General features: G+C 32.0%; 1 protein-coding gene across 1 annotated transcript in view; it reads left to right on the forward strand.

The window, feature by feature from the left end:
- The window catches only part of LOC143079672 (inositol 1,4,5-trisphosphate-gated calcium channel ITPR3-like), a 100,006-nt gene extending 76,707 nt beyond the window's left edge, over nucleotides 1-23,299 (forward strand). Inside the window, exons 48-68 of the mRNA XM_076255145.1 lie at nucleotides 112-214; nucleotides 1,360-1,410; nucleotides 1,684-1,896; nucleotides 3,511-3,645; nucleotides 4,809-4,958; nucleotides 5,941-6,042; nucleotides 7,521-7,604; nucleotides 8,153-8,338; nucleotides 9,270-9,381; nucleotides 11,325-11,440; nucleotides 12,022-12,191; nucleotides 12,336-12,488; nucleotides 13,462-13,623; nucleotides 14,017-14,128; nucleotides 15,033-15,156; nucleotides 15,526-15,701; nucleotides 16,003-16,155; nucleotides 19,602-19,679; nucleotides 20,375-20,494; nucleotides 20,742-20,879; nucleotides 21,112-23,299. Of these exons, the coding sequence (XP_076111260.1) occupies nucleotides 112-214; nucleotides 1,360-1,410; nucleotides 1,684-1,896; nucleotides 3,511-3,645; nucleotides 4,809-4,958; nucleotides 5,941-6,042; nucleotides 7,521-7,604; nucleotides 8,153-8,338; nucleotides 9,270-9,381; nucleotides 11,325-11,440; nucleotides 12,022-12,191; nucleotides 12,336-12,488; nucleotides 13,462-13,623; nucleotides 14,017-14,128; nucleotides 15,033-15,156; nucleotides 15,526-15,701; nucleotides 16,003-16,155; nucleotides 19,602-19,679; nucleotides 20,375-20,494; nucleotides 20,742-20,879; nucleotides 21,112-21,939 (3,466 nt within the window). The 3' untranslated portion in view covers nucleotides 21,940-23,299. The remainder of the gene's footprint in view (nucleotides 1-111; nucleotides 215-1,359; nucleotides 1,411-1,683; nucleotides 1,897-3,510; nucleotides 3,646-4,808; nucleotides 4,959-5,940; nucleotides 6,043-7,520; nucleotides 7,605-8,152; nucleotides 8,339-9,269; nucleotides 9,382-11,324; nucleotides 11,441-12,021; nucleotides 12,192-12,335; nucleotides 12,489-13,461; nucleotides 13,624-14,016; nucleotides 14,129-15,032; nucleotides 15,157-15,525; nucleotides 15,702-16,002; nucleotides 16,156-19,601; nucleotides 19,680-20,374; nucleotides 20,495-20,741; nucleotides 20,880-21,111) is intronic.
- Nucleotides 23,300-24,056: the final 757 nt, after the last annotated feature.

The following is a 24,056-nucleotide window of genomic DNA, read 5'->3' on the forward strand; positions in this document are numbered from 1 at the left end:
ATTGTGGATTCGATGACGACCTATAACTAATATTTGTAAATAAACGAACTATTGTTTTCTGTATGTTTATTAATGTAAAGCAATGATTACATTAATCTTTTATTTTTGAAGACGTTCACTGAACTCTCAACAATCCCAGAGGAAAAAAGAAAAATCAAAGACAACGGGGATAATATCAGAAGATTCCTTCCCTGTATCCAGATTGGCTCTGAAGGTAGGTGCTAAATGTTTCATTTGTTAATATGATTATCTTAAGGGCATACGATACAGTTACAGGGGAGGTAATGACGTTGCTAACGTAAAATGTTATTTTCGCGACGTCAAACTGTGACATATCGGGAAAAGATGCATTTTGCGACTGATTTTTTGCATTCAAACTGATTTAATTCGAAAACGAGTGCATGGACCCCCATTTTTTAAACCGACATTTTGTTTCATTTTGCAGGGAGATTATGTGGACCAAATTTTATAAAACTGTAAATAGTGCAATTTTTTGAATTTTGATAAATGTACAGCAAAAAATTACTGTTTTTTACTCAATTCATGACCATTTGATAAATATGAGTTATTTCTGAACAAAAAAAGCATACATTTTTAGAATACTTATAAAATACAGAAATTACAAATTATTTAACAAAAAACAATTTATGTTTATCTTTTAAAACAAAAAAGTTATGTCTTTCTTTCTAAAAGGAAAATACGACCACAAATCCGAATTTTGAGCAAATATACAAAATTTCGACCTCATTTAACTCAAAAAGTAGCACATGAAGGTATATTTTTTATTACATATTTGATTTAATCAGGTAAAAAATAGCCTATATGCAAATTTTCATCAACTTGTAAATACAGAATCAAAACTGTATCGTATGCCCTTAATTGATATTTCATTTTTCGAGTATTTACGATTGGTTCTGAGAAGAGGGCAACAGTAGTTCACTGATGTTCAAATCCTGTTAAAATATACAAATCAAGAGTAAAAATATAATTGAATGAACTCTAAACAGAGCAACCGGGTGTGTGGAAAGTATAAATGTCTCCTAATATGCATGCATCACACACTCCAGATTTGATCGAAATTTACATTAAGGTTGAAAATTCAGAATACGAATGTCGATCGACCTTTTGGTAGTTTCTGTCTCTTTTTCGCAAATACAAATGCAAACAATTTGGGTTTTGGTGTGTTGATGACCACTTATCTATAGATGTAAATGAACTAATTTTAAGTTTTCAATATGTTTATTAAAGATAGATATTGGAACCGTCCATTATTTGTTCTAGAAGTCCTTCGTGTATACATGCAGATTATTTTAAATACATTTAAAGATAAATTTTCGTTTACTGTGCTTTTTGTTGTAGCAAATTCAAGCGTATGAAGATACTCTGCGACAGCAAAGATTGGCTGGCTGGGTAGGTAAAAGTTAAAATAAATCCCCGCACTATGTTTGAGTAATATTTATCATTGCAGAGAATAAATAGTCTGCATGTGACATCATATGAAACAAGTTATGTCGGTAATACTAAATTAAAGTCTTTAGTGATGCACCAATTAAATACATTTGTAATGATTAGAATTTGCATTAAAGTTCACTGCTGTCTTGCATTTGTCTTACCTCTTAATTCAAGCACTGTCTTATATTACCTCATAAACCTGTTCATGATTGCAACAAACACATTTTTCAGTCGGTCAAAAGAAAACCATTGAGTAAGAAACATAAAAAGAAAAAGAAACAAAAGAAACCGAAAGAAAAGAAACCGAAATCTGCAATTAAAGTAACAGATTCATCTGTAAATGGAATAAAAAAGGAAGTCACGTTTGTAAACCCAGCTCGGAAGGAAAAGCAAGCTTTAATTGCACAAAATGGACCAAACTCCGTAGCAATCAAAATACTAGAAGTAAGTTTGTACAAACAAAATTATTAAACATGTTGTTTTTCTTGGATTATAAAATTTATAATATTCTATAACGGTACCTATACAAAAACTTGAAATTGCTTATACTTTTTGCTCACATGACCCAAATGGTCATGTGAGCTTTTCTCCTCACGTGGCGTCCAGCTTCTGTCGCCGTCCGTTGATTTTTAGAAAAAAAACTCTCTGGCACTCCTCGGTCAATCGGAACTGAAATTAAACACAATCATCTTTAGTGTCTATTTCAAAAATAAGTCCGATGATCCCCCTGTCAACCAACATAAATGCCAAAGCTTAAAATAGAATATGGAGGTAAAGCCAAAATATTGTCCATTATCTTTAAATAAAGACAACAGTAGTACACCGCTGTTCAAAAGTCATAATTCAATTGAGGGAAAACAAATCCGGTTTACAAACTAAAACCGAGGGAAACACATCAACTATAAGAGGATAACAAAAACTCTCATAGGTAGATAAAATCTGAAGGAGCAAAAATGTTCAGAATAGCAACAATACCTACCGTCTATTTTAAATCAAAAATGTCGAACAAATCATTTAAGGAAGTTATTTAATTTCCTTTACATGACATTTTTTTGGATGTTTTGGAATTTTGGATGAAGTGATAAATTAATGTTCAAAAAGAACAGCATGAAAATATCTACAAATAAGGCAAATAGTCGAATTTGTCAGATGACATGATTATTGCCCTCGAACGAAAAATTTTACCCATATCTATACTTTTGTTGGAACTATAGTTGACAGAGAGAAACTGTAAACATAAAAATAATCAGGAGGACATGATCAACAAATATGACAGCATAGACAAAGTTTTATGGTGACTCCTAATGTGAGTTATTGTTCTTGAAAGACGATTTTTTTTAAACAGTTGTTGTTTTGTGTGGAAACGTTAGTAGATCATTTTTAGATAAATTATGAATTTCAAAAAAGATCAGCAGGACGATTTCTATATTTAAGTCAAATGGACAAAAATTTTCAGATGACTATTCATATGAGTTATTGCAGTTGATAGAACATTTTAACCTTTTTGAATTTTTTAGCGGTAACTACAGAAGATTCAGAGAAATTGTATACAACACAAAATGATCAACAGGACAAGATCTACAAATAAGTTAACATGGCGGAATATAAAATAATAAACAGGACAAATCAACAAATAAGTTAACATTGTCGTTTGACTCTTTATAGAAGCAAATGTCGTTGAAAGACTATTTTTACCGATTCCGTATTTTTGAAGACACTATAATAAAAAGAGAGACTGTAAGTAACAAAATGATAAGCAGTACAGGATCTTCAAATAAGTCATACATATCTAAAATTGCAAGTCGACCCCTTATAAGAGTTATTGCCCTTGAAAGAATCGAGCCGGATAAGTTCAAACAAGATTTTTTTTAATAAGTTTTTGCTGCTCCTCTCCTTAGCTAGTATTATTTTTTTTTAAAATCAACGATTGATCGATAGGGTGTCTAAATATGTGTCTAGGAATACACGTGTTATACATAGCGTTGGAGTAAGTTAAGTAACCATTAATTTGTGATATGGATTTTTTTATCGATGTTAATTTACCTTTTCCAATTACAGGATCCTGAACCTGACGAAATTGAAGAAAAACCCGTATCAATATCGGAAGGACCCGAGTACAGACATGATGGTTATATTGAGCTTGTCCTGAAAGTAATGGCCAGAATGTGTGATGGTCAAAACCATGATTTACAGGTAGCTGGTGCAGTAAAATTTTGTGCCGTGAATGTTACTACTACCACTGGGTTGAAACCTCTGCTGAAGGACTGTTAGTAGCTAAGGCTTCGTAATTGGCATTAAAATACGGATATTGCTTGATTGAATATGGCTGATGTAAAATTTAAGAATCATTTTAAATTAAAGGAATATATTTTCCTCATGCAAAGCTCTAATGCCTTATTTAGATTTGGAGATACTTATGCCCTTTTTGGTTTGATTAGCTCTTCGACTTTTGTATTAGGTTTTATATTTTTAAATATTTTGGCATCGAGCTCCACCGAAGAGATAAAAATTGTCGAAATGCGCATCTAGTGCAATGTAAAATTGGTAACGTTTATTTTATTATAGAAGAAACTGTTCCTTCTTAAAATCTGAGGCTATATCTAAAATCTGTATGATACCGTTCTAATAGGGTGAAAATTGCTCATTTGACTTCATAAATAATTCCATACATATCAATACCGTATATGAAAACGACAAAATATCTTATTTCTCTGGGTTTTTTTTTCGCCCTAAATTCTAAATTCTTTGTATTTTAACAATTCATTATTCACTATTCTGTATACAAAATCCAAATTCAATGAAAAACGTTTAACAAGATATAAGATTATAGCCATTGGAAACTTATATTTATCAGTATATTAAATATTTTGTAATCTAATACCATCGTTGGTGTTTATCAAACATCATTGATAAATTCTGTCATTGATATTCGAGTTTCCTCGCCAGTCTATAACATTTGGAATACTGGAATAAGGGAGACAACACTAACATTGGATATTAAATTAAACTGATTATTCAAGTTATTTTATGTAGGAAAATGCGTACAATGATTTTCGACAATCATTTCTGATTCATCTTTCACTAAATTAAAAAAGTTTGCAGTTCCATCACAAAGTACATACCAATGCATATAATCTCTATTACATGTAGCTTCTAAGTTATTTCACATTTCCTTTACAACGTTAAATCTAAAGAGTTAATTCTGTCATCAAAATTCCATTGCAGGGCTTGAGTAGCTATGTGATGGCAAAAATAAATGTGTATACTAACCATTCGAATGAGATATCATGTAGAAGACTTAACATTTATCGTTTTCATTGCTTTGACATTTTTCTCTCTTTCTTGAACTTTTGTAGGATTATCTCAGAGAACAGCCTGATAATGTGAAATCTTTTAATATAATCGCAGAAGTGACTAGATTTTTGAATGTTGTATATTCCAATATCAATTTTAAGAGCATTGATTTGGTTATTCAGCTGTTCAATACGATGAATGAATTTACTGCCGTAAGTAGTGTAGTTTTATTACTTTTATTTTGATGAAAAAACGGATACACCTATCATAAAAAAACGGCTAAGGATAAAAGGCCAAAACAATAAAGTGTGTTTTAGACTCTACATGTTGGCATTTTGTTTGTACGTTCTTCTTTATACGTTGATAGTTTCTGACATATCGTTAGTTTTCTGCAGGATAAGAGCAACACAATTGGTGTCATAGATGACCAAGAAGATCTTGACTTTATAAAGCAATAGTCTTAAAATCCTGTGCTTAATGAATATGTGTAATTATCATAGTTGTGGAGAACCGTATTCAAACATGTCATTTCTTCCCGACCACTGATGATTGTGGTCTTTTCTACTGTCCATTATTTCATGTCCATTATCATGATGGTAATGCATGCATAGCTTGTGATGCTTATCGTGCCAAAGCACATGGTAACGCAATGAAAGAGTTGATACGATTCCCTAACTTATTGTTTTTACCTTGATTTGTACTTCACTGTGAATTTATGAGATAAGAACATCTCTAAACTAATGATGCTTTTCAATGTATATCTATGGTTTATATTTCAAAGTTTTCGTTACTGGTGAACGGGTGAGAAGATAACACTGTCCATTCCACCTGTGACACTCTACCGTCAAGAAATATTGGCAATAAGCAAGTTTGGTTTGCCAGACCTTTTTCGGTTCTGAAAAGAAAAATCACAAAAATACTGAACTCAGAGGAAAATCAAATCGGAAAGTCCCTAATCACATGGCAAAATCAAATGACAAAACACATCAAAAACGAATGGACAAGAACTGTCATATTCCTGACTTTGTACAGGCATTTTCAAATGTAGAAAATAGTTTTATAGCGCTAAACCTCTCTAAATGATGGATTTCATTAAAGAAACATGTGTTGTGAGCATGGGGTTCATGCCATACGATTCACCGTCTGAATCTCATTATAAACAAAGTAATAGCAATTGCTTACTTTTTGTTCCAGGGTAATCAAGAAAACAGAGTTGTCATTTATGACAACAAGATTATAGATTATATCAATTTCATTCTTAGAGCTGGTGATTTTGAATCATGCACTACAGAAAAGGTATTTATATTTTTATTACATTTATATTTGGGAAGCCTAATAAAAATTTTAACAAATTATACATACTGAGAAAAATTATTTCGTTCAATACACCCATCTTTACGGTTGGTTTTATACTTCGATTATGAGTGTTCCTGATGAAAGTGAATAAAGAAAGAGTTTTGAACGTACCAAATTTACAAAAATGTTATTTTTCATTTTGAAAGCGTGGTAAATGAAATGAAGTATATTTTGTCTTTAGTCTAGACATAATATTTTGAATCTTACAAATATATGATACTGGACTGTTATGTTTGTTTCGCTTTTTAAGTAATAAGAAAATAATTATGTCTATACATTTATTAAAACATTGCTTGTGTTTGTTTTTCTAAACTTAATTGATTCCAAATTTTTGGTCCTCATTGCTCTTCAACTTCGTACTTTATTCGGCCTTTTTAACATTTTTTTATTCGAGCGACACTGACAAGTCTTTTGTAGACGAAACGAGCGTCTGGCCTAAATATAAGATTTCAATCCTAGTATCTATGATCAGTTAATTTACAACCACTGGGTCGATGCCACTGCTGGTGGAGTTTTAATTCCCTGAGGTTATCACCAGTCCAGTAGTCAGCACTTCTGTGTTGACCTAAGTTATTATTGACATGTTAATACTTATAAATTAACTGTTGAGAAAACTTTGAATTTTTGAAATACTAAGGCTTTTCTACATCCGGAATAGATTACATTAGCTGTATTTGGTGAAACTTTTATGAATTTTTTGTCCTCAATACTTCGTACTTTATTTGGCCTTTTAACATTTTTTTATTTGAGCGTCACTGATGAGTCTCTTGTAGACGAAACGCGTATCTGGCGTAAATATAAAATTTCAACCCTGGTATTCTGTGATGAGTTTAAGTATATCAACATTGAAATTCGAAATTGTTGAAGAAAATCTGGAATTTAAAAATTCAATCTTAATTATAATGAACAGAGAGATAAAACTTTGATTTACTTGCAATTCGTGGATTTTGAGCCGACATGTATGATAAATTTAGTATATCGTGATGAAGTTTAATATATAGATGATAGTTTTTTCATTCATAAATTAATTTGGCTTTTCGAGTTTGAACCTTTACATGTCTAAGATTGTATATAAGCCTAGAAACAATAAAAGAAAAAACTAACTTCCGCATATGGCTTACCCAATAATAAGGCTTGTATATTTGGCTGTTTTTTTACGCTTTATTCAATCTGTATTTCAACTACTGGTACCTTTAAATCGTTGTTGTATATAAAAATAAAAGATACGATATGATTGCCATTGAGAAAACTCTTCACAAGAGACCAAATGACACAGAAATTAACAACTTTAGGTCCGCATACGGCCTTTAACAATGAAGAAAACCTATACCGCAAGTCAGCTATAAAAGGCAACCAGTATTTACTGTTACGAACATGCCTGAATAGATATTCAAAGATACATTTGTATTTTTTTGTAGATTCTCTTACTGAGAGAGAGTATAGCAAATCTGATCCTATCTTTAATTGAAGAAAATGGACCAGGGGCTTCAGAAGTCAGTCTGGTTAGTATTAAGCGGAAAGTGTCGAATGCGACTTAGATTATTCTCAAAATTCATTGCAATTACATGGAAAGATAGAAAAAACAATTGTTTGAATATTTTTACTGTTTTCTAGAAGATGAAAATAAAATTCTTTGAACAGATATATATATCCATAATTTTCATATTTGTTTATTTTTTTATAATGCTTTATGGTAATCTATTCTGTTGGGGAATTGGAATTCTATATGAGGTTGTCAACATGTAGTTGTGTACCATTATTCATGTTTCCGTCCATAAATTATATGTTTTGTGCTGAATTTTAGATATGTTGTAACTGAATGTAATATACACATATCTTGTTACCTTTAATAAGTATATATTAATCTCTTAAACAGACTTAAACAGCTTTTTGATTTCGACTTTTTCGCATTCATGACTAAATAATAAGGATTTTTTAAGCCTATTTCTTTCTTCAAAATAAAACCAGACAATTTCGGCTTAAGTGTCAAAACAAAATGTTACAATAAAGGAACTATCGGTAATGAAATGACTTTACATTTAATTTACAGGAGGTCAAAGATACGTTAGACAAAGTTGCAGTTCTTCAGTTAATGCAAGAATGCTACGAAGTTCATGAACCAGACAAAAAGAAAATTGCAGAATTGAAAAGCATAATGATGGATGAACCAATAGCTCCCAAATCAAAAATGAAATCATTTTCCAAAATCGGTGGTTCATTTCTTCGGAAGGTGAAAGTAAGTTTATCAACGTCTATATGGAACTTATTGCCTTTCCTTGAGTATCATCTTTGTTTTATTATGATGTCCTTAATTTCGTCTCAATGTATGTTGACGATCATAGCCTATGTTTCTTACATGGTTTGATAGAGACATTTTTTTTCTTCAAATATTTCACTCAAGGCACATATCTATAATCTGGTCACAAATACAACGGACTCTTTTTTCTTCAGACAAAATAGATCCATGCATTTTTTGTTAGCCCAAAAGCCCTTTTATATTGGTCTTGGGGAATAAATCTAAGACTTGTTTGTTTAAAGTAGATTGCAATTTACTGCGGTTGTTCCTGGTCCATCTATGAGTTACAACCACCGTGTTCAAATACATTTCTGTGTTATATCCAGATATGATTCACCTTACCATAGTGTATTAGTAAATGTATTATTTCTTAATATACTCTATTAAATTCACACAGAGAACAGGAACAATACTTATCTTAAATTTAAATTCGTTGCGTAAATTAATCTGAAGTGAAAATAAAAAATAAACATCATGAACTATTTTACATGATAATTGTTATCAAAGGTTTCAGGATTACAATTTGATACGCCAGACGCGTGTTACGTCAATATAGGACGCATCAGTGACGCTCAGATCGAAATAGTTATAAAGCCAAACAAGTACAAAGTTGAAAAGCATTGAGGACCCAAAATTCCAAAAAGCTGTGCCAAATACGGCTAAGGTAATCTATTCCTGGAATAAGAAAATCCTTAGTTCTTGAAAAAATCAACGTTTTCTAACAGGAAATTTATAAAATGATCATAAAATTGATATTCATGTCAACACCGAAGTGCTGACTACTGGGCTGGTGATACCCTCGGAGACGAAACGTCCACTAGCAGTGGCATCGACCCTAAAATTATTTATTATACATTCATTTTTACTACAGGGTAAACAATTAGATGAGCTAGCAGATGCATATATGGATGTTGGTTTTCGGTTTTATCTTATATTCAACCGAATGATTGATGTGGACCCCAAATTATTGAACAATCCAAAACGTGAGTGATCTTAAAATATCTGTTTTAATTTAAAAACCCTTAAAATTAGATGCAAATCATACTTCTGCATTTTTGCGCCTGTCCCAAGTCAGGAGCCTCTGACCTTAGTAAGACTTGTATGATTTTTAATTTTAGTTTCTTGTGTATAAATTGGAGTTTAGTATGACGTCCATTATCACTGAACTAGTATACATATTTGTTTAGGGGTCAGCTGAAGGACGCCTCCGGGTGCGGGAGTTACTCGCTGCATTGAAGACCTATTAGTGATATTCTACTGTTGTTTGTTCTATGGTCGGGTTGTCTCTTTTTCACATTCCCCATTTCCATTCTCAATTTTATTCTGATATGAAGGACGAGTGTATATTTTCAGATGTACATTCGTTCCTTGAAATTAATCGAACTACACATCAGAGTTTCTTGTGAGCGCGATATACTCATTTTTATATTCATCGCTTCTCAAATTAATGTTGACTTGAAGTCTTTTGATAATACAGAAAGACACACTATAAAACATAAATTGAATTGGCTTAACTCAATCAAAAGACATATTAACACAAGTGAACATACACTGAACAAATAAATTTGATCTATGACACAATGTAAATACAAAATAGACTTTTAACGAGAGAAATTTTTGTATTACTGAAAAATTATTACACCAGGGTTTTCGATATCACAAACTAGTCAAAACATTTACTAAATTTTATCATCGGTATAAAGACATTATTCGTAAATATAGCTCAACATGCAGACTTTTAATACGTTCAGGTATTTCACATCCAATTTTTTATGGTAATATTCTTTATAAAGCACAAAGGTGTCAGTATTCACCTCAGAAACTTACAAAACCTTTGAATAGACTTATTAAGAAGGGATATAATTACAATACTGTTGTCGAGTCATTAAAGATTGCATATTTTGGCGTTAATATTGAGTCACTGATAAGGTCTTTGCATCGGAACTAAACACATTTATTCTAAAAACAGTTGTTGGCATGACACGGGTTATGTTCTTCTCATATATGTTATGATGGTATGATACTAAACCCCTAACGGGAAGGATTGTGCCTGATGTTCATATGATGAAATCATAATCTTTCAGTCAGTTTAGTTGAAGTCTGCAGCTGGCATGTCAGTTAACTGCTAGTAGTCTGTTGTTATTTATGTATTATTGTCATTTTGTTTATTTTCTTTGGTTACATCTTCTGACATCAGACTCGGATTTCTCTTGAACTGAATTTTAATGTGCGTATTGTTATGCGTTTACTTTACTACATTGGTTAGAGGTATAGGGGGAGGGTTGAGATCTCACAAACATGTTTAACCCCGCCGCATTTTTGCGCCTGTCCCAAGTCAGGAGCCTCTGGCCTTTGTTAGTCTTGTATTATTTTAATTTTAGTTTCTTGTGTACAATTTGGAAATTAGTATGGCGTTCATTATCACTGGACTAGTATATATTTGTTTAGGGGCCAGCTGAAGGACGCCTCCGGGTGCGGGAATTTCTCGCTACATTGAAGACCTGTTGGTGACCCTCTGCTGTTGTTTTTTATTTGGGCGGGTTGTTGTCTCTTTGACACATTCCCCATTTCCATTCTCAATTTTATTGATTTTTGTTGGCATTTAAGGAATGGAGTTTTCACTACAAATATTCAAGTTTGCATAAAAAATGCAATAATCAATGTTTTATTTTACGGAAAGCTTTTGCTACTACTTTTAAGATGTATTTCTTTTCTTCTTATTTGAGTAAATAGCAAAATAGGCAATATTGGCCTATATGAAGAAAAAATTCAGTTACGTTATTATTTCATAGAAAGCTCAATCAACATTACGTTTTTTTGGCCAGACGATATACAAAGAAATAATAAGATTTGGTTAATCGTAAATAGACAGAAAACTTGTGATTTTTTAATGAAAGTTTTCCAACTAATTACTATTTAATTTCAGTGAAAATGAATCCTATAGAGCAACGGGCTTTTATCTTTTACAAAAAGAATTGTATGTCGATAGAAATTGTAAAAGACGACGAACTTCAGAAAGTTAACTTTAGAGTTAAAAACAAGGTATTCATGTTAATATTTCCTGTTCAATATAAAAAGAAGTGTACGAAAACGTTTTATTCTATATTTTTCTTCATTCGAGTAATAAGGACGATTTAGTATTTGACTTAATTCATACATTTCTCTAGTTTACTTTCGAATTTATGGGAATTGAACTTCGACGGAATACTGGTGTCAAAAGGTAAAATCACCAAAAAAACTGAATTCGGAGGAAAATTCTAAACGGAAAGTCCCTTATCAAAAGGGAAACAAAAAGCGCTAACACATCAATCGAATGGATAACAGCTGTAATATTCCTGACATTGAACTGGCATTTCTTAAAATTTATTGTATAAAGTGATGTGTGATGGATAGTTTGAGTAACTAGTAATAATACTCTCGATCTTGTTTTGTAAATGACATTCTAAGTTTCGTGTGCTTGGACGGTTGATTTAAAAATTCTTTGATGTTTGTACAAGCAGAAAGAATCAGAATAATATTTCTTGGTTTATGTTGCTACCTCAATGTACCTGATATGATCTACCTTTAATTTTGAAACAAAAACCTTTGAAAAATAAATTACAAGGTTATTTATTCATTTATAGAGAGTACTGAGAGAAGAAGTCAAAGAAAATTTGAAATGGAATGTGGATCGATCTTCACCAAGCAACAAAATTCGAGACCTGATGGGCTGGACAAAGGACATAATGAAGGATATAATATACCAAAGGACTATACTTAGTAACCCTATAGCTATTGGTTTAACTAAGGGTTGGTAAGTTGTCTCTTAATCTCTCATATAAGTGAAATAATTTTGAATAGAACTTATTAAACACACTTGAATGACATATTTCAAAGCTATACGCTTGAAACAGTCAAACAGACAAAACTTTAACTACAACTTTTGGCATTTTTCTAGGCTTGTATGGAACCATTTAGTAACTGCCATCAGTTTTGTTATCAATATCTTAATGCTAGTCACGTGGCAGGCTAAAGGATCACTGGGTGTCCCAGCACAAATAAAGGACAATACTACAGCGACACCCCCAGAGATAGACCCAGCGATTTATAAGTAAGTGTATAGCTTGAAATCATTGTATCATTGTATCATTGAAAGTTTAGGTTTATATAGTCATTCCATGGTAGTTGTAAAATATCGTTTCACATTTCACAATATAAAAATATATTTCAATGGAAATCGTATGTTAAATCCATATGGGTTTAACATTATCATTCTTACGTCATTATGAATCTTATATGACATTCACCTGGTTTTAATTAAAATTAGATATAAATGTCTTTATACTGGCTAAAGGCAAATGTATACTTAAGTCTGGTAACCAGTGGGTTTTGCACAGTTCTTCTTTATCCTGATATTCTTCTTCTACCTGCTGTTCATCTTCTTGTTACTCGTACCTGAAATTGTCTGCTGTAGTTCTTAGAAACCACAAGTCAGGAAAATTCTTGATGTGTTGTAGTATAAAAACAAATCATAGATACCAGACTTACAAATTGTGTACGCCAGACGTCAAAGGACTATTCGGTAACGCTCGATCCAAAAAGGTTAAAAAGGCATTATAAAGTACGAAGTTATAGAGTATTGAGAATGTATCACTTTCATGTCTATTCATACACATGATATTTTGTTTGTACATGGATAAGAAGAACTTCAAGAGCCAAAAATAAGGGTTTAGCTTTAAAAAAAGAATCTCATTATCAAAGATATCAAGCTTCTCATTGATATCCCAGACGTACATTTAAGTGGCGCTCAAATCAAAGGAGTTAAAATACATTTAGATACGAGGTTGGAGAGCACTGGAATCCAAAAATTTCGCAAGGTAGGAAATAAGGCTAATAATTAAGTGATAAAAAAGAACAGTTACTTCCAAGGTTTCATTTCTTTCCTTTCCTTTTCAAGAATCATCTTAAAAATTGTTGAGATACCCAACCCAAAAACTCGTTATTTTCCAGCATTTTTATAGCTCTAGTGCTTATTTGAGGAGTTATTATCTTTAGATTTTAATAATATTTTATTATTTTTAAAGCCCTACGCCAGATATAGCAGTCTTGTCTCTAGAGCAGTATGATATAGCAATTTATGTTCTTGGAGGAACTCATAACTTCTTATGTGTACTGATCCTAATAAGTTATTTTGTTGGAAATCACCCACGTCTGCCGAAATTCAAGACAACTATTGAGTCAATTAAGTAAGTACAAAGTTTATATCGAATCATCTATCAATTATGCTTTGCATTTTCATACAAATAGGATTATTTTTTTTCTTAAACTTCTAATGCTTTTTTTTCATTTCCTAACGAAAACTGGCCAAACTTAATTGATGCTCATTGATAAAAGCAGTGGTTGAAAGGCTGTCATGTTTCACCTACCGGTCAAAAGAAATAATGTAAATAAATAATCGAATCGTCCACATGAAATCAAATCGGCAAGGTAAATGACATATTGGTTTCAAAATAAATATTTTACACACCAGCAATATAATGACGTCTATATAACAAACAAAACTCTAAAAAGAAAAAAAACGAAAAATTTCAAATAGAGATTGGGTAACAATGTACAAGCTAGGTATACTTACTTCACAGGCAGACCTTCAGTAGAAAAAAAAAAGATGATGATCACGAGGAGGACGCCAAGAAACCACATCAGTCCAAACTCGATGCCAAGTTATTAAGCTTCACAACATTCTACTATTTGGTATGTCTTAATAATACACAGTTGTACCAATTTTACTGACCAGATTCATATTTCGACAATTAATGTCTCTTCAGCAACTACTAATGACATTAAAGTAATTGTCATTTTTGATATATTTCCTTATTCATGAGAGATGACAAATACCAAAGAATCATGCAAATTCAGAAGTCGAAAATAAACTTATAACGCCATGGCAAAAAAAAGAAAAGTCAGAAAAGAGTATAAAAAAACAAACATCAAAACAAAAAATTAAAGACTGAGCAATAACCTTGGTATGATCTCAGGTGTTCGGGAAGGGGTAAGCAGACCTACTCTACATATGGCACCCGTTATCATTGTTATGTGTTAACTGAGAACGAGGTCAGGTCTATGTGTTGCTTCTCTAATATGTGCGACTAAATTATCCTATTTATATAAGGCTAAAAAAGTTAAAAAAAAAATCGGGGGGAATAAGCCTTTATATTTCAAGAAAATAGAATAGAATGTATGAATAGCTCCTTGTACATCATTCGTTCATTTTTGTGTTTTTAGTTTTAGATTTGCTGATGAAGGTAAATCTATAAAATCAAGCTACCGTATTTATTAAATGTTTTTTTTTTTCTAATTTAAAATTGTAATGAATTGGATAGTTAGTTAAAAAATTAATCTTTCATCCAACAATATCGCTAGTTTACGAATAGATTAGTACTAAAATTCATAAACACATTTATTTGTATATGCTTTTTTTGTTTCATCGTATTCTTTTATTTTGAGGTCAAATAAACCGGTTATACTGTTCAGCTAACGTGTTTTATAAGAAGTATTATGTTGGTTATAATTTTAATCGAGTTATTTAGATATATGTAAAAGGTTGTCATACAAGAGTATATCTGTTCATTAATTTTGATATTATTAATTTATTCAGGCATTTCTAGCATTATCTATAGGTGGAACTTTAGCACATGGATATTTTTTTGCATTCCACATGCTGAATATAGTGAACAATAATCAGTTATTGAGTGGAGTGATCAAAGCTGTTACACAGAACGGTAAATTATGTTAAATGCATGGAGTCTATCATGGCATTTGTATGTTCATGTGTGGTTACAGAAACAATTACAAACTGTTTTCATTATATTGATTAGACTGCATCTTTGAAAACTAATGAGACTTAAGAAACTTTCTTCCACAATTTTGCTATTATGAAATGACATAATCAATCAATTTTCTTAATCTTACACTTTTACTTTCAATGCATACATATATCTTGATAGGGTAAATAACAGTTTGTTTTCGTAATAAAATTGAGAATGGATTGGGGAATGTGTCAAAGAAACAACAAACCAACCAGTATTCAGACAACAGGCCAATGCACAAAATAATAGCTCATTTTAAAACATATGTTCATTCTTTTGCAGGTAAATCACTAGTATGGGTGGCTATACTTGGCTTAGTTGTGTTTTATCTGTATGCCATTGTTAGTTTTGCCTTAATGAGAAGCATGTTTGATCCAGAATCCTATTTATATTGTGCCTCGTTGTGGGAATGTACTATTACAGTTATTAGATATGGTTTAATAGGGGATTTATTTGAGGTGAGTAATTTTATCATGAAGTTCGATCATTTGACATACTTGTAGTATTCATTAAATTAGACTGAAAACAACAATTCAATATGGATAACAGTGTTTCAGTAGTCAGCAATAATATTTATCGATTAAGACAACGTGTATTTTCTTGTTTTGCATTTATTCTACACTCTGAAGATGTGTGCATTCGAGGAAGACATCCGTTAATTTCATTTGTTTTCATGTAGAATTGTTGATAATTAATTAAATATTATGTTATTACATGATATGTGTTACACTGAATAAAAGAAATTTGGCTTTTTTTCAGGAAATGAAAGCCCATAAATCGGAAGCAACTTTTGCTAAGTTTGGTTGGGTTGTTCTGTATCATGTTTCCTTCTTCGTATTCATCACTACCATTGGTTTGAACATTATATTTGGTATCATTGTGGACACATTCTCGGAACTCAGGGACCTAAAGGTAAAGTACGGCCATTTAACTTTATGTTTACGTTGTATGTACATTATATTAGCATGCAACAAAAATACTTGCAATTACGAACAAAAAATATCAATAAAGGCAACAGTAGTATATCGCTGTCAAATAGTCATGAATCGATTAACCGAAAATAGATCCAGGTTATAAATTAACACCGATGAACACTCATGAACTCTAAGAGGAAATCAACGGAACAACAAATACAGTAAACTGCACATACAAATGTCGGTTGGTATTCCAAACAAAACTTTGTATATACAAAGAAAACCTGTGCATAAAGATGCTTTAAGGGCATACGATGCAGTTACAGGGAAGGTGATGACGTTGCTAACGTAAATAGTTATGTTCGCGACGTCAAACTACGACTTATCGGGAAAGCATTCAGTTTTCGACTAATTTTTATCATTCAAACTTATTTTACTTGAAAACGAGTTCATGGACCCCTCTTTTTTAATATGCCATTTAGTTTGATTACGTAAGACGATAAAAGAGAGACGAAAGATATCCGAGGGACAGTCAAACTCATAAATCGAAAATAAACTGACAACGTCATGGCTAAAAATGGAAAAGACAAACAGACAAACAATAGTACACATGACACAACATAGAAAACTAAAGAATAAGCAACACAAACCCAACCAAAAACGTTGGGTGATCTCAGGTGCTCCGGAAAGGTAAGCAGATCCTGCTCCACATGTGGCACCCGTCGTGTTGCTTATGTGACAACAAATCCGGTAAAAAGTATAATTCGGTAGGTCACATTCATGAAAGGGAAGGGGATTGTAGTTACGACGTAAGGAACATATCCGATATCATTTGTGAAACGGTTATTACATAACGGTCAACCAACTCGTGATGGCGTCCGTAAATAAAGGCAACAGTAGTATACCGCTGTTCAAACTCATAAAATCCATGGACAAAAGACAAAATCGGGGTAACAAACTAAAACTGAGGGAAACGCATTAAATATAAGAGAACAACGACACAACACTACAGTGTAACACACACAGAAACGGACCAAGCATCAGACAAAATCCCACGAGAATAACAAATATAACATCAAAACCAAATACATGGATTTGGGATAGACAAGTACCGTGACACGTCTTATCGTAATGTCAATTTACACTCAAAGATAAGAGAAAACAAACGACGCAACGTTAAATTGTAACACACACAGAAACGAACTATAATATAACAATGGCCATAATCCTGACTTGGTAAAGGACATTTTTAAAGGAAAAAATGGTGGGTTGAACCTGGTTTTGTGGCATGCCAAACCTCCCCTTTTATAGCCATGTGAAATATAACATTAAAATGACAACTCAACACCACAGGACTACAATATAAATAAATTGGAGAACACAATTGACAAAGAAACACATGAACAACAGCCAACAAAAGGCAACAAGTTCAAAATTTTAATACGCCAGAAGTGCATTTTGTCCACACAAGATCTAATAGTGACGCCCAGATACAAAAGTTTGAAAGCCGAAACAAGCACGAAGTCGAACAGCATCGAGGACCAAAAGATAAAAAAAGTTGTGCCAAAAACGGCCAGGGTTTTCTGTTAAGTTACCAGAGCATCCCTATTATTTAGAATAATTTATACTTTAATAAAATTGATAATGTGTGCAAATTTTCATGAAAACGTAAATAGTGCATTTTTTTTTTAAATTAGATAAATATACAGCAAAAAGTGATGTTTTTTTTCTACATTCGTGAACATTTGATAAATATGAGTTATTTAAAAAATACATATTGCACAAATTTAAAATACATTTATATAAAACAGAATTTACAAATAATTTAAATAAAAAACAGCTTGTATTTATGTTTTAAAACAAAAAAGTTATGTATTCATGTCGGAAGGAAAAATCCGAATTTTGAGCAAATATATTAAATTTCGACCTTATTTTACTCAAAAAGTAGCACATGAAGGTATATTTTTTATTACATATTTGATTTAATTAGGCAAAAAAATGGCCTACATGCAAATTGTCAGCCTAATTTCAATATGTGATCAAAACTGTATCTTATGCCCTTAAACTGAAAATCATATAAATGGCATAGCTGATTTTTTAACTTAACTTTAACATACATAAAGAAAATAAAATATAAGATAACCCTTATATAAGGCAAATAAAGGCAACAGTAGTAGACCGTTGTTCAATAGTAATAAATCGATTAAGCGAAATCAAACCCGGGTCACAAACCAAAACAGAGGGAAAGTTAGTTGTTTCCCTCTGATTTGGTTTGTGACCCGGATTTGCTTTTGCTTAATCGAAAACAAATACATGAATGTTGGATGTATAATTACCGAGACACGTCGTAAGCAATGCAAATTACTTGGCAAAACACGTCATATTCTGGAATAGATCACGTTCTGTACTTAGCAGACTATACGACTTTAATTGTAATCGACAATCAAAGACGCGGTAAAAATGTCGTTAGCTAGTTTGGACACAGACACAACATATAGACCAACCAATTTGTGATGGTGTTCGTGAAATTTCTAGAGTGTCATTTTAAATCTTTTCTCTAGCACTAGCTTTAGTTGTCACTTGAGATATGTAAACACCATACGATAGGGGTAGAGGGTATGTACCTGCTGAGCAATGAAATATTTAATAATTTGAAATTTGAAATCATCCCATTTATCATAGATTTTAGTGTGAAGTTGTCCATTAGTGTCAATATAAAGGAAAAGCTCAAGGAATGGAGCACTTCTTCTGGTATCAGTAGTATCTTATTTCAACTTCATTGTGATAATTGAGATGCAAATACTGACTGAAATAAAGATTATTCAGAAATAGGACATCATCAATATATATGATAGAAAAATTAAAGAATTTCGCAAGGAGCTTTTTCTTTTTGTCCTTAGAAGGTTCTGAATTAATTCTGTTCCTTATGATTATAAAAAAAATCGGCCAGTAGGGTGCACTATTAGAACCCATTGGAAATAGCAATCCTCAAAATTCAACAAATATATTATTGATCAAAAAGTCCAGCATTTGTTAATATTATCTTCATTGTATATACTGATTGAATCAATATGGTTCTTCACATAATAAAACCTATTATAACCCAAAACAAATTTCCCATGTGTGAAGCAAAAAACACTAAACGTTTGTGAGCCTCAACACCTAATGGATTTAAATAGAACAACCTAACTCTCTTTGTGAGAGGTTTATTTTAGTTTAGTCTCAAATCGTTTAGAAATACGTATTGTGCAAGAGCAATGATAATTTTATGTTATTTTATTTTTTAATAGAAATAACAGATTTTATTTGTGAAATGTTTAACGACAGATTCTTGATTCCTTTCTTGTACCAATATCAGTGAACAAGTTGATATTGCAACATAGTGTAGCATGATTGCGATGTAATCCATTTAGATAATTAACTTATTTAAATATCCTTTTTCAGTGGACTTCAGAGGCTGACATGCGTGATACTTGTTTCATATGCAGCAGAAACAGTTATGACTTTGAGCATCATGGAAAGGTTTTAATTTTTTTAAGCATTTACGACTTTTATCACCACCGAAAGACTTCATATTTTCTGAACTTTTCGCTTGTTGTTCATGATAGTTAAAATTGTTGCTTATTTAAGTAGTACTCTGTGTATTTTTCTCAACTTTTAAAATTATAGCTGCAGTTTGTTTTGGTTCAAATAAACTAAGTTAACTATATCTTCAATTATTGTTTTATCATTTATCATTTTTGCAAAAGTTATGAGCTCATTTTACCTGAAAAGATCAGACAACAATAATATCGTGAGGTTTTGTGTTGGTAAATTATCTGATAAGTTTTTATTTACATAAATATTTGTCGATTTTCATATTCAAATACCAAATTATAACATTCCCGACCCTCCGAGGAATGATAAAATACCAAATTATTACATTCATGACCCACCGAGGAAAAGTCTTAACGTAATCAAATGTCAAAATCAAAAGCTCAAACACATCAAACGAATGAATAACAATTTCATATTTCTGACTTGGTCAGCGGCATTTTCTGATGTAGAAAATGGTGGATTAAACCTGTTCTTTTTATTGCTAGCTTAATATATCCCTTATATTTCTATGACAGTTGCATAAGATTTCATTATATTGACAAAGCAAACAGACATAATAGGTTCTAAATAAATTGTGTTTTGTTCTTGAAAATTAAAAAGTTTATTGTGCTTTTTTTCAGGGCTTTGATCATCATGTAAGACACGAGCATAACATGTGGGCATATGTCTTTTTCTTCATTCATTTGAATGGCACGAAAGTAAACGACTACACAGCACTGGAAATGTATGTTTACAAATTGGTAAGTATCCTTGGCCAGGCACAGGGTTCTAGCATGTGCATATTACTTTTTCGTTAATATTAATTCTGTTTAATGATTTATAAAAAAAGTGTCGAAATATGGTTCTAATTTAAACAAACATTGTCAAAATATTCATGAAGTTAATTTTCAAAATTTAGTTATCAATATGGAGTCTGTAAATTGCTTCGTATTATTTAAAAAAAAAGTCATGTTTCATATGTTTTGTCTTCTTGTCTTTACCCTACAGTTGTTGAAAGAAAATTACGACTTCTTCCCGCTAGATCGAGCTCTATCATTGTCAGGAATGGGCAAGGATTCCACAGAAACAAAGATCGATGATCTCCTTTACCATGTCACATCAATAGTTGAAAGACAAAGAAGAGAGGTAATTCCTTTTTTGCCAGTAGTTTTTATGATTTTTTTCTATGAATGAAAATAAGAAGTTGTGGTATGATTGCCAATGATACAACTTTTTACCAGGGACAAAATAGCATAGAAGTAAGCAGTACTATTTCACTGTCAGGGGCCAATATTTGAATCAAATGATAAATTAATGTTCATATTATCTTCTCAGTATATCTTATTTTTTAAATAGCAAGAGGTTTTGATTATTTTAGGAACTTGAGAAGAAACGGAGTGAAGAAAGGGTAAGACAAAAAGTGTGGGAGCAGAAACATCGACTGGGGTCATTCAGACGACGTGCAAAATTACCAGCCCCGGCCGAACAAGATCCTCTGACCGGAATGATTTATCCTCAGTTACCAGGTGATGACCCTACTACTCAACTAGCACCGCCACAACAATACCTTAAACCTACATATCCTCAGTCAGGTGTATTAAGTGGAAGAACTAGTCCTAGAAGGTACAGTGACGTAGGACTTGCAACGAGTATGCTAGGAAGAGATAAATCAGAATTGTTATCGCCTTTGCCTGTTACATCTAGGTTTGACAGGCGACCATCGATTGGGAGTCGAAGTGGAAGCCCAAGTAGGATGGAACATGATAGATTGAGAAGACGAAGTCCATCTCGATATGATGATGATGATCCATATTTTGGCAGTGTTAGTCCTATAAGGTATGAAGATAGACTGAGAAGCCCATCGTGGTCTCGGCAGGGTAGTGATGGAGAAATAAGACCAATAACACCTAGTCCTTTAACAAGACGAGATACTATCACAAGTGGTATGCTAAGTCCAAGATGGCAGGAAAGCAGAACAACAAGTCCAAGAGGTGGTATTCAGTTCTTCCCTGAAACAGAAGCTTTCCCACCACCTCCACCTTCTTTCATGGATCGTCGAGGAAGCACAGATAGAAGAGCTAGTGATTTTAGACCAGAATCGGTAGAAGGGTTGTTTGACCTTCCAGAGTTCGACCACCCGGGTGATAGAGACAGGGATGCAGACAGCACACATAGTAGTGAATATAGAGGGGAATCTCGATATTGATATGGCACCTCAAATGTTCAGCTAACAGATGATATATAATTTTGAATGACTTAAAGAATTATGTATGGACAATTCAATTCAATAATAATGATATGAAAGTAACTACATACATACTTAGGTGTTACCTGGTAGATTGTTGTGACTTAAGTCACAACTGTCTGAATGTTTGCTTTCGCTGACTTGAAAATGGGATGTTTAATTTATTCATACTTCGCGTCTATAGACTATTACATGTTTTAGCAGGCTAAAAGACCTACATTTGAAATGGTAGACACAAAAAGTCGTCAATATTACATACACAAAATCGATGAGGATATTTATGTTGTCACAGTAAAAATAAAACTAAAATAAATATTAGAGTTCTTGATTAATATCAAAATAAGGAGATTCGTCGTATTTGGGATTCAATAGTAAGAATACAATAATCTCGGTTACAAAATTCACATAAAAATTATTCTTTCATTTTATATATAATCAAAGCACAAAATGTTTATATAGTCTATTTTGCACATTGCATGCAGATAATTGTAACGGTATACTATATGTCAACGTCACCATATTGCACAATTTCACTTGCATTTCATCTGAAGAGTATCAAATTATATTAATCAATATTCAAAACTTAAAGTCAATGAATTTAATGTTGTTTTCCATTTTAATCTTTTGACTTATTTTCGTTGATCATATAACAAACATTTCCATGGTTGATCACCATTGATTGAACATAATGTGTTTCATAAATATAAAGCTAGAAGGAAGCCTAAAAATTGTTTTGGAGTTTTATAATTCCTTTTCAGTAGCATATGATATATAAAGATCATGTGTGTGTTTGTTAATAGATTTTGATAATATTTGTGTACATGTATATAGTTATTACATTTCGTAGGTAATGAGTATCCTTTATAACCTGTTCATTAAAAATAATGTGCTATCACAAATACCTGTCTGAATGTTTCAAGACAGCTTAACCAATGCTTAAAAAAGAACACATGCGTTTATCCATTACGGTAATCAAAACAAAGCAGTAAAAAAAATCATATGTTTTGTTTTCCTCATCATTAAAATGTGCAATATTCCTCGAACAGACTATTAGACTGTATGTTATTAAGTCCAAAGTACGAGCTCATTTATATTTTGGAAAAAATTAGTCGTAATTATATTTTGCCTTTTTTGCATAAAGCACGTGTATCATGTGTATTGTCAATACCACGCTAATCTTTTATATGCTATTCATTTATGTTCGATTGAATCGGAACTGAAATTGTAGCATTCATCAGTGGTACCATGGCTTAAATGATTAATTCAACTATACTGGATTTGTTTTCTCTTGTCTTGTGTATCAATAAACGTTTATGCTATCCATGTTAGTTACTTTAATTTTTTTACTGATATTTACATTCTAAAAAGAGTTTATGTGTGATTATTTTTTGGATCCATAACAGTTGGTTAATAATAATATTCAAACAACTCATGTCCGCTACCACAAGTCTGCTGACATGATTTCTTCTACTTACTCTTCCGAAGAACCTGGGATATCCCCAGTTTTAGTTGTGTTCATGTTGCTCAGTCGTTAGTATTCTATGTAGTGTTTGTAAATTGATATTTGTCTTTTTGTATTTTTTCATTCTTCCTTTCTTTTTTTGCCTGGAATTGCAAGCTTGTTTTCGACTAATGACTTTGAATATCCCTTTGGTGTCTTCCGCATCTTTTTCAGTCATTCTCCTTCTTAAAGTTGTTAAGTTCATTCAGTTTCTGATTTTATTATGCGATAAGTGAGGGTCTATATGGTGTTTCCAGAATAGAGAATGATGTACACAAACTACATTATAAATGGCTAAAAATCCAGAATAGAGAATGATGTACACAAACTACATTATAAATGGCTAAAAATCCAGAATAGAGTAAAAAAAAAAGAAGGAAACCATGAAAAAAAGGATAAGATATGAAGCCGACATATTTTATTGATATGATATCATATATGATCCCTGTGCTTACAACACTGGTTATTGATAACTTTCATCAAGGAAACTCAGTCAAAGTCTCGGCAGAAAGACAAAAAATAAAACGATGCAGTGCACACAAAAAAAACAAAAGACTCCAAATAGAAAAGTAAAACA

Source organism: Mytilus galloprovincialis, chromosome 6 (assembly GCF_965363235.1).
Source record: "Mytilus galloprovincialis chromosome 6, xbMytGall1.hap1.1, whole genome shotgun sequence".
Lineage (NCBI taxonomy): Eukaryota > Metazoa > Mollusca > Bivalvia > Mytilida > Mytilidae > Mytilus > Mytilus galloprovincialis.